Source organism: Rhinolophus ferrumequinum, chromosome 9 (genome assembly GCF_004115265.2).
Source record: "Rhinolophus ferrumequinum isolate MPI-CBG mRhiFer1 chromosome 9, mRhiFer1_v1.p, whole genome shotgun sequence".
NCBI lineage: Eukaryota > Metazoa > Chordata > Mammalia > Chiroptera > Rhinolophidae > Rhinolophus > Rhinolophus ferrumequinum.
The window spans coordinates 18724930-18735024 of NC_046292.1; the positions used below are offsets into that span (position 1 = coordinate 18724930).

Here is a 10095-nt window from a genome sequence, read left to right on the forward strand (position 1 = left end):
GGAGACAGGGAGGAGGCGGCTTCCAGGGACTGAGACCCGGGCAGTGGAAGGGCAAGGGAGTTGGGGGACGGATGAGAAAGTGCCCCACCCCAGGGAAGTGGGGAAGTCTGCTGACTGGCAGGAAGCAGCAGGAGGCCTAGGGACCGGGACATGGGGGCTGTTCACAGAAGTGGAAACTTGAAAATAAGGTTTCAGTTGTGGAAGGGCCAGTGTTGAGGTTGAGTTGACAGCAGGAGAGTTGGACAGAAATATCCAAGTCAAGGAGAGTCAGAGCTATAAAGATAGAAGATCAGAGAGAGGAAGGGAAATTCAGACGCTGGAAGAGTAAGGAAGAAAATTTCATGCCTTCCAGGCGTGAGGGCTGCTGAGAGGTGTAGGGCTGGGGGTTAGAGAAACATCCTTGGGAGGAGCAGGGACCGGGATGGCAAGGGGTGCGGATGATGTTGGCCACCTTCCTTCCATTCTGGGAGACGATGGAGGAGGCAGGCATCACAGGATCCCCTCCTGCATGGGCAAGCCACTGACACTGTGTATGCAGATGTATATGTATATTTATGAAGGGCCTGCGGGGATCTCATGGAATTGTAGTGAAAACCATCTGAGGAGGGATTATTATCCCCATTTAACAGATGAGGAAAATGAGGCTCAGAAAATAAGATTGACTTACAAAAAAACTAAATGGGGAAAGCTGGACCTTGGGTCCGGGAAAGAGGAGGGACCCTCAGGTGCTCAGAGTGGTGGAAACCTTCAGGGGCCAGTTGGGGCTACATTTAAAGGCCACTACTTACCTCACCTCCTCTGGGAGCTACTCTGGTCTTTAATCCATGGCTGGAAGAGTGACCAGCAGGACAGGCAGAGTGGAAGAAGCAGACTTGGGGAATCAGATTTGGTATGGCTTCAATTCATGTTCCAAAGCAAATAGAATCTAAAGCCCAAACCCATTCTTAGGATGGGGCAGGATCTGGGAGCAGAATGGGGTGCTCAGAGGGGCTCCCTAGGGTGTGGGAGCCTCACTTTGGGCCTGGAAGAGTCCAGGCCTCCTCAAACAGACGGGGTCCGGGGTTGCACAGAGAGCAGCTCTACTGTGACCAGCACTTCCCAGGAGGCGAATATGAACATGGAGGGGCAGTGGTTGTCAAAAAAGACCATGTTGGAGATGTTGGAGAGGGGACACCTGGTACCCACTGTATTCCAGCTTGTGCTGGGGCACTTTCATTTCCCTTATAATAGGCTCTTCCTGCTCTGCTGCCTACAGTTTCTATAGGGGGAAATTGCCGCTCAGGATGGCAAAGAGACTTGCTCAAGGTCACACAGTGGCAGAGCAGGAACTCACTCTGGGTTGTCTGCCTGCAGTGTGCAATTCTTCCATTACTCTGGTTCTTAGAAAGGTTTCTGACTTTGCTTTCAAAGCAAGTTCCTATCAGCTCAGCAGGCAGGGTGGGGCTGCTCCCCATTCTAGAGATGGGGCAGCCATGGCCTTGAGGGGTGACAGGAGTTACAGAGTAAGTCTGCAGTGGAACTGGGGCCAGGCCTCAGGCATCTCCCACCCAGCAAATCAGCTCTAGATTTTTCTGAAATCAGGCTGAGGTGCACCCCTGGGCAGCCGAAATCCAGGCCTGGTTTTGCATCAGGCCATGCTGAGAAGGTGTTTCCTCCTCCTGGTGGGGCAGCTACTCTGCCGAGTTGAGTCAGCCTTAGTCCCTCACTGCTTTTCTGGTCCCTGAAACTCAACTGCCTGGGGAGCCAGGACCAGCCTACGAAGGTGTTCCCTCCATACTGGACCCCTACAGGTAATACACCGTGGGATGGGGTCCCCTGCCAGTGTCCCGAGGGGCAGGCACTGCCACCTGGTATCCTGAACACCCTCTGGGACCTTGGGGTGGGGGAGGCGGGAGTGTCTAGGACAGGAACAGCCAGACAGATGGACAGACTCTTATGTTGACCAATGAGTCCATCCCACAGTGTTGAAACAGAGCAGGACGAACCAGACACTTGATTCTGCTTCTGGAAGAGAGGTGACTTCAGGAAGGTGGGTGCTGCTGGGGACTCTGGGCTCAGATGCCCACAGCCCAGCCCCAGGCAGACCTGCAGGACAAGAGCAGGGTCAGTTTTGCAGAATGTCTCCCCACCTCCACACTCACACACATACCTGGAGGCCCTTGGGCACCAGAGGACACACCACAACACACAGTCCAGTCACACATCAGCACAGGAGGAAATACACACAGAGCACATACCACACAATACTGTCGCCCAGAAAGTCACTGAACACACCACACAGATAGTCACCCATGCAGCATCACACGGTGACATGACACACACAGACACATGCAGTGCTATGATAGTCACACCCCTAAGATATACAGACTCATAGATCCACAGTACAAAGACATGCCTGCCAGATCGGCTCTGGAAACAGCACAGCTCAAGGGATATCACCCAAGGCTCACACACCAGCCATGGAAGAGCCCCAAACCTTGCATTTGCAACACTCAGCAGGTGTGCAGGAACTAATGTTAGTGTTAAGCATGCAGGCACTCACACAGCACTATATACGATGGGAACCTGCAGGAACCCCAGGCTCCCGGGTGAGCGTGGGGCAGCAGGGGAGAGGGTTCCCTTGGGCTTGGACACTGACTCAGCTGGGAGGGCACAGAGCACAGGCGGCAGGCACAAGCCAGGACCTGCCTTCCCATCGCAGCCCTGCCTGATGCCCTGGCATGGGAGGACACAGGAGGGGCAGGGAGGAGAGGAGAGACCTCCCAGTGGGCTCAGGCCTCGGTTCTGTTCTGTCCATGGCTCAGTCATGGGCCCTTTGCCACGTCCACACACCCACACGCCCCTCAGGGCTGGGCAAATGTTTTGCTTCCGGAGTCACCGTGGTACCTTAGCAGCCGGAGCTGCTTTGCCAGCACTGGGCCTCCACCACCGGGACTCCAGCCAGGTCCTGGGTGGGGGGTGGGGGACCCATGTGGCCAGAACAAAGGGCCCAGGGGTTCGGATAAGAGGGCATCCCTGAGCTTGAGGCCCGTGGGAGTGGGTGCAGCGGTTACCTCGGGGAGGGGGAGAGGAAGTTGGGGGTACGGGCTGGGGAGGAGGTTGCCTCAGACAGGAAGGCCAAATGGGCCAGGGCAGGGTGGAGGTGAAGGGTGGAGGGAGGGGGACCCAGCTTGGGAGGTTCCAGGGCAAGGGCGGTGAGCAGATATGTGTGTGAGCTTGTGAGTCTGGGTGAACGTTTGTGTGTGTGCATTCCCCAGGTGTGTGCAGATGTAGTTCTGTCTTTAATTAATCAAACTTTTACCAACCATTTGTTGCGTGCAATGTACTGGCTTTGGGGGTGAGGACCTGTCCCTGCTTTCAGGGAGCTCACAGTCCGGTTGGCAAGGGGCAGTGTGCATGTGTAAAGTCTGTGGGATTTGTGTATATCTAGGGACAGGTCTTTGTTCCAGGATTTATCTTGTACAGGTGAACCCACCTGATGTGTCCTGCCTTCATTTGTGTGTACAGACCTGTGTGCAGGTTTAAGAATATGTTAGGTCCTTCTCTTGGTTTGGGCATGGACCTGGGCCCATGACTGCATGGGGCCCTTCATGGAGGCATGTGTGTGTCCCTGTCTTTATACAGGTATCAGTATGTATATGTGACCAAGTGTACTTCTCACTGTGGGGAGTTGTGTCTACGTGTGTATCAGTGCATGCATGTTTCTGTACACGTCTTCGAGTGTGACCCTGAGTGTGTTTCTGGACTAGGATATGCATGTGTCCACGAGTGCGTCTTTTGCCAACTTGACCTCAGCCTTCCAGGGGATATACCTGGCTCATCACCTGGTATTTATTTGGGCTGAAAGGGCAGTTGGCTCCAGGATGTGCCCTGCATTTGGGCAGGGCTTGACTTGACCCCTGGTTTGCCCCCAGGGATCCATGTGTGCCCAGTGGGGGCACTGCCCCAACTGATGCCCCAGAGGGGCTACCCATCTCAAGAGGGGGTCTGGGCCCCACCTTGCCTCCGAATGGCAGATGAGTCAGAGCCTGACAGGTTGTTGGACCTCAGCTTCCTAACAGAGGAGGAGCAGGAGGCCATTGCTGAAGTCCTGAAGCGAGATGCCCACCTGCGCCAGCTGGAAGAGGGGCGGGTCAGGTGAGGCAGGGCAGGGAACCCAGGAGGAGGGGGTCTCAGGCACTGGGGGGCTGAGGTGGCCCCCACCCTGCTCCCACAACGTGTGGCCTGTCAGATATCTGGGTAGTTCATGGTTTTGCCCTTTGGTACCCTCCACCCCTGGCCAACTCAGCTCATCACCTCTCCCAGGGAGGCTGCATCAGCTCCCTGCCAGCCTCCTCCCCTCTCCAGTCCACCCGCCATGCCGCAGTTGGAGCTCCTCAGATCTGTCCTTACTATCCCTTGCTGAACAACCGCCCCCCCCATGGCTCCCCAGCACCTCGTGTTAGGGGCGAGCTCTTACGTGAGGTCCACACGGCCTCCCTGACTGGTCCCTGCCAGCCACCCCCATCTCATCTTCCCACAGTAACCCCCACTCCTGACACACAGACACAGTGTCCACCACAGCCACCTGGCTCTGTCCCTGAACACACCCACCCTTCACTTCTAGGTCATTCCTTCTCCCTGGAAGAGCACAGTGACAGAGGAGTATGGGACTTACAAGTAGTGCTGGGAGACAGACAGACACCTCCTAGCTATGTAACCTTGGGCAATGCACTGAGCTCCCCAGCACCACTCTCCTCATCTATAAAATGGAGCCCTACCTTACAGAATTAGGAGGGATTGTGCACAGCAGTCACTTTAATGAATAACTTTTCTACTCTACCTGGAGAACTCCAATTTGTCCTTTAAGAAGCAATTCAAATGCTGCATCCTCTGGAAAGCCCTCTTGGATTCCCACAGACAAAGCTGGCCCTTCTTACAGCCATCATGGCACCTACCTCACTATAGTGTACTTGTCTATTCTGGACTCAGTTTCCCCACCAGCCTGAGCTCCTCCAGAGCAGGGTTCAAATCTGATTTGCTGTTGTGTCCCTGACCCCAGGTACAAGGGCCCGGCATAAAGTGGGTGGCGGGAATGTTGGTTGGGTGAGTGGTGACAGCCACGGCCTCCCCTATCCTCCAGCAAGCTCCGGGCCTCACTGGCAGACCCTGGGCAGCTGAAAATCTTGACCGGGGACTGGTTCCAGGAAGCACGTGCCCAACGGCACCGCCATGCCCACCTTGGCTCTGACCTTGTTCGAGCCTCTATCCGTAGGAAGAAGAGTTCCAGAGGTGAGAGGAGATCCTCAGAATGGGGCAGGCCTCACATGCCCTGGGGTACCGGGTATATGTGGACAGAGAAAGAGCCCATGGGTTCCAGTCCTGGCTGCCCCTGGTACTGTGTGCCTTTGGGTGGGACCACCCCTCTGTGGGCTACAAGAGGTGGGTAGCATCTCCCAGGGTCACACTTCCTATGAAGGGGGTTCACAGAGCTTCTCACCTGCATGCAGGAGACCAGGCTCTAGACAGTGATAAGGAGCCTGAGACTGCTGGAAAAGAGACTGAAGAGAAGCTGGAGCCCAGGTGAGGAGGTGTGGCAGGGAGGGGAGCGTACCTACCAGTCACCTGGGTCCCATCCCTGACAACTACCTCTCCCTACTCCTAGGCTCTCCATAGACGAGGCCCCCCAGGAGACGCTCAGCAAGGCTGAGGTGAGTAATGACTGACTGAATGAACTGATGAACACACAGTGCCCCTGGAGTAGAGGTGGGATGTGCTGGGGAAAGAGCCTCAGCCTGAGAACCAAGAATCAGGAGACCCTGGTCTGGGCCTCTGTCATCCTCTTCTGTCACATGGGAATAAGGGTCTCTAAGGGAATCTCTGAATCCAGCTATTACTCATGGAGTGGAGACTGAGCTGGGTGAGGAACAGGACTCACCTGGGAGTCAGGCACTGTAGGCGCTGAAGTGTGAAAAGGTGTGAAGCACAAGCCCAACTGGTCCTGCAGCTGGTTGTCAGCCCTGCCCTGAGAGCTGTACTAAATCTGAAGCTGGAGCAGCCAGCTGGAACCGATGACCTCTGACCCCATCATTAGTTTTTGACCCCTTCATCTCTAGTCCCCACTGTGACCTCTACCCCATGCTTCTTTCAGGGACCTGATTTCCCCTCACCATATGTCCCCTCAAAGTCTTCAGATCATGAGGAGCCCCAGGCCCAGGAAGGTAAGTGTGAGGATGTGTGTTGGGGAGTACAGACAGGTTGTGAGGATCAGAGACAACTTTAAGAGACCCAATCACCTGTGGTGACCTTCCTCCTCCCCTGCGTTGGGGGTCAGGAGAGGTATGCGGATGACCCCAGGGCAGCCCTGGGGCCCCAATCTGCAGGCCATAGGGGTTGTAAACCAGCCCCTCCAAATTTGCTCAGGGCAAGAGAGAAGGGGCTGGCTCAACAAATTTTAACCTACCCCAGCCCCTGGCCCAAAGGGTGAACAGGTCTACGAGGAGGCGGACCCGGAGCCCAAGCCGCGGTCTGGGGAAGAGGTGGAGCCGCAGCCCCCCCCAGCCCAGGTAGGCGGTAGCGGCCTGCGGCTGCTCTCAAGACCCGGAGCGGATTTTGGGCAGGGATGGAGCCGTCCGGGATCGAGCGCGGTCGGGGAATGGGCTGGGAAAAGGCGGTGCCCCTGTCATTTCTCCCCTCCCCAGATCCAGGCGGCGTCCGAGATCCTTGAGAACGGGGAGGACGCCCTGGGGCCCGGCCCCTCGCTCGACCGCATGCTTAGCAGCAGCTCCTCGGTGTCCAGCCTCAATTCTTCCACGGTGAGGGGAAGAGGGACAGCGTGGGGGACAGGGCGTCACCTCCCCGTATCTCGACGCGTAGACCCTGCCTGACCCCTTCCCCTCGCCCCGGGACCTGACACTCCAGCTCCCAGGCACGCTACCTCGCGGTGCCTTTAACCTCGTCACCTCGCTTTGCCCCGCATACCCCGCGACGTGAGCCTGCACCCGGCCCTGACCTCCCTCCCCTCCCGCCACGCCCGCAGCTGAGCCGCAGCCAGATGAGCCTGTCGGGGGAGGCGGAGGCGGGCGCGGTGCAGGTGCGCGGCTCCGTGCACTTCGCTCTACGCTACGAGCCAGACGCGGCGGAGCTGTGTGTGCACGTGATCCAGTGTCAGGGCCTGGCTGCCACGCGGCGCCGCCGCTCAGACCCGTGAGTGCCCCACCCGGGCGGGCGGGGGCTCCAGGGAGCCGTTCTCACCGGCCAGCCCCATCACCTTGTCTTGGCCTCAGTTTCCCCATCTTCAAAATGGGAGTCACAAAGGTCTTGGGAGGCGTGGGGTTGAGTAAGATGACTCCTGTAAAGCGTTGTACGAGGCCCAGCACGGGAAGCTATGATCCGGGCAGTGTTGGGGAAGCCCCTGGGCAAGGCAGGAGGCGCCAGAAGAGGCTCCCCCTGTATCTTCGGTCCTTACCTCCTGCCCCAGCTACGTCAAAAGCTACCTCCTCCCGGATAAGCAGAGCAAGCGCAAGACGGCAGTGAAGAAACGGAATCTGAACCCTGTCTTCAACGAGATTCTCCGGGTGAGGCTGCCACGACGGGCCGGACTTCCATTCATGAACCGGACGTCCCTTCCTGCGGGGCCGGGTGGCAGGGGCAATCACAGTATGTCTTTACTCGTCGCTGCGCTCCTCCATTCTGCCCAAGGAACGACAGGGAGTCTAGTCGGCACGGCGCTAGTCCAGACCCCCATTAACGCCCTTTGGGGCTTCCCAGGCTTCCACCCTGCAAGGAGCGTAGTAGGACAAGCCCCAGTCAACACTCCGCAGGACCGAAACCGGGGTCATCAGCGGTGCTCCATTAAAGCGCACTTCCTGTCCCCAGTACTCCGTCCCGCAGGCCGAGCTCCGGGGTCGCGTGCTGAGCCTGTCCGTGTGGCACCGGGAAAGCCTGGGTCGCAACATCTTTCTGGGCGAAGTCGAAGTGCCCCTGGATACTTGGGACTGGGACTCCGAGGCCACCTGGCTCCCCCTGCAGCCCCGGGTGAGGCAGCTGGCCCGCGTGGAAGAACACGCGGCACAGATCTCCCTCCTTTACCCCATCTGGCTTTCCCCCCACGCCCCTCGCACTTTGCCCTCGGCAGAGTCTCCCCTCGGCCTCACAACCTTACCACCCGGGGAAAAGCCTTGGCTGGCCCGGGACAGCGGGTTTCGTGGGAGCATTCAGATCCCCCAGGCCGTTCTCTCGAGGCCCCGCCCACAGACCCCGCTCTCTTGCCCATCTGTGTCTGTAGACTCCACTCCCTCGTGGCCCTTTTCCCTTGGGCTCTGCCTCCGCCCCCTGACAAGACCGCCTCTCACAGGTCCCGCCCTCACCCGACGACCTTCCCAGCCGTGGTCGGCTCTCTCTGTCCCTCAAGTACATCCCAGCTGGCTCCGAGGGTGAGTGACCGCCCACGAGAGGCCAACCTGGACAGGCCCTGGGAAGCGGGGGACTCTTGTCCCACAAGGATGGGGGGACTCTGTCTGGGGCAGGGCCTGGAGCCAAGCTTTTTCCGCAGGCGCCGGACTGCCCCAGAGCGGTGAGCTGCACTTCTGGGTGAAGGAAGCTCAGGACCTCGTTCCTCTTCGTTCAGGATCAGGATCCCTGGATACTTACGTACAATGGTGAGGAGCATTGGGACCTCCCCGCTTCCCTTCCTTACGCCTGCAGTGGAGCTTCCCACCTCTGACAAACCCCTTCTAGTCAGTCACCCTTGATCCCCCAGTCTGGGCTTTGACCACAGAGCAGGGGTGAGGCAGGAGGCTTTGAGCAAAGGCCTGGAGTCAGGAGAGTTGAGGACACCTTTGAGGAGCTGCATTTCAGAGTGACTGGCACCTACAGGACTTGTTGCAGAGCTGAGACTTAGACCTGGGAGGTCACAGGGGCCCTTCCATGGAAGAACTGGAAGGCCAGGCTGTGGGGGATGCAGTTCTCTGTGGTTTTCAAAGTAAGCACCAGGGGACCCCTCATGGTGCCTCACCCTGAGATGAGATTCTGAGTTCCCAGCCCTGATTCAACCAGACATTGTTTTTCTCTTAGATTTTGTACTTCTGAGCAGTATTTATCTTGCAGAAAGGGCTGCAAGGCTTTAACAAATTTGGAAACTACTTCTGGGGGACAACAAGGTGCCCAAGAAGATCACGGAGCTGGGGAGTAGCAGAATTGCATTTCAGAGGCATTACTCTGGGGTGCTGTGAATAGGAGTTGTAACTTTTAAAGGCAGGAGACCTGAGAGCAGGCTGATGTAAAGGTCCCAGGGTAGTGAGGGTTTGAGGCCGGATCTCAGGCAGCAGCCAGACGGCATGGACATCGTGAGGGAGTATGGGTAGAACCCAATGACTGGATGGTTCTGGGGCATGTGAAGCGGTGGCCACTTGATGCCAGCCCACCTCCCCCACAGCTCGGTGCTGCCTGATGACAGCCGGGCCAGCCGCCAACGGACAAGGGTGGTACGAAAGAGCCTCAGCCCTGTATTCAACCACACCATGGTTTATGATGGCTTTGGGCCTGCTGACCTGCGCCAGGCCTGTGCTGAGATCTCCCTTTGGGAACATGGAGCCTTGGCCAACCGCCAGCTGGGGGGTACACGCCTCAGCCTAGGAACTGGTGAGTAGGGCAGGGCCCTGGGGTGAGCCAATGCAGGGAGGCAGGGGTTCAATGTGTGGCCTTGGGCATTTCTCTGCCCTTTTGTGAGCTTTAGTGTCCACTGAGAACTGGGGGTGTCAGTGCATAATCTGGGACCAGTCAGGTGTTCCTTGGGACCTGGGGTATCCAACGTGACCACACTCTTCACCCCTGCCCAGGCAGCAGCTATGGGCTCCAGGTGCCCTGGATGGATTCCACACCTGAGGAGAAGCAGCTGTGGCAGACACTCCTGGAGCGACCGTGTGAATGGGTGGATGGCTTTCTGCCCCTCAGAACCAACCTGGCACCCAGGACATAGCTGCCTGACAAGCCTTACCAAACCCTTCTCTGGACCCCCATCTCAGGGCCTGCCCTTGGCAAAAGTCAGTAAAATCTATTCTAAGGGCAATAATGGGCTGATGTCTGCTTAGGGTAGGGGGGAGGAGGTGATGGAAA

General features: G+C 57.7%; 1 protein-coding gene across 3 annotated transcripts; it reads left to right on the forward strand.

Moving 5' to 3' along the window:
- Positions 1 to 1148: 1148 nt before the first annotated feature.
- SYTL1 (synaptotagmin like 1) lies at positions 1149 to 10046 on the forward strand. Of its 3 annotated transcripts, XM_033114665.1 has the most exons (16): positions 1149 to 1790; positions 1963 to 2029; positions 3915 to 4137; positions 5123 to 5271; positions 5490 to 5562; positions 5645 to 5690; positions 6131 to 6200; positions 6448 to 6545; positions 6681 to 6794; positions 7019 to 7185; positions 7460 to 7556; positions 7858 to 8016; positions 8336 to 8414; positions 8534 to 8639; positions 9416 to 9621; positions 9819 to 10046. In XM_033114665.1, exons 3-16 carry the CDS (start codon positions 3953 to 3955, stop codon positions 9956 to 9958), a joined length of 1689 nt encoding a protein of 562 aa, XP_032970556.1. In that variant the 5' UTR covers positions 1149 to 1790; positions 1963 to 2029; positions 3915 to 3952; the 3' UTR covers positions 9959 to 10046. The 3 variants fall into 3 exon arrangements, with proteins under 3 accessions (XP_032970556.1, XP_032970555.1, XP_032970557.1); XM_033114664.1 differs by lacking the exon at positions 1963 to 2029 and having other exon boundaries at positions 1152 to 1790; XM_033114666.1 differs by lacking the exons at positions 1149 to 1790; positions 1963 to 2029 and adding an exon at positions 2060 to 2944.
- Positions 10047 to 10095: the final 49 nt, after the last annotated feature.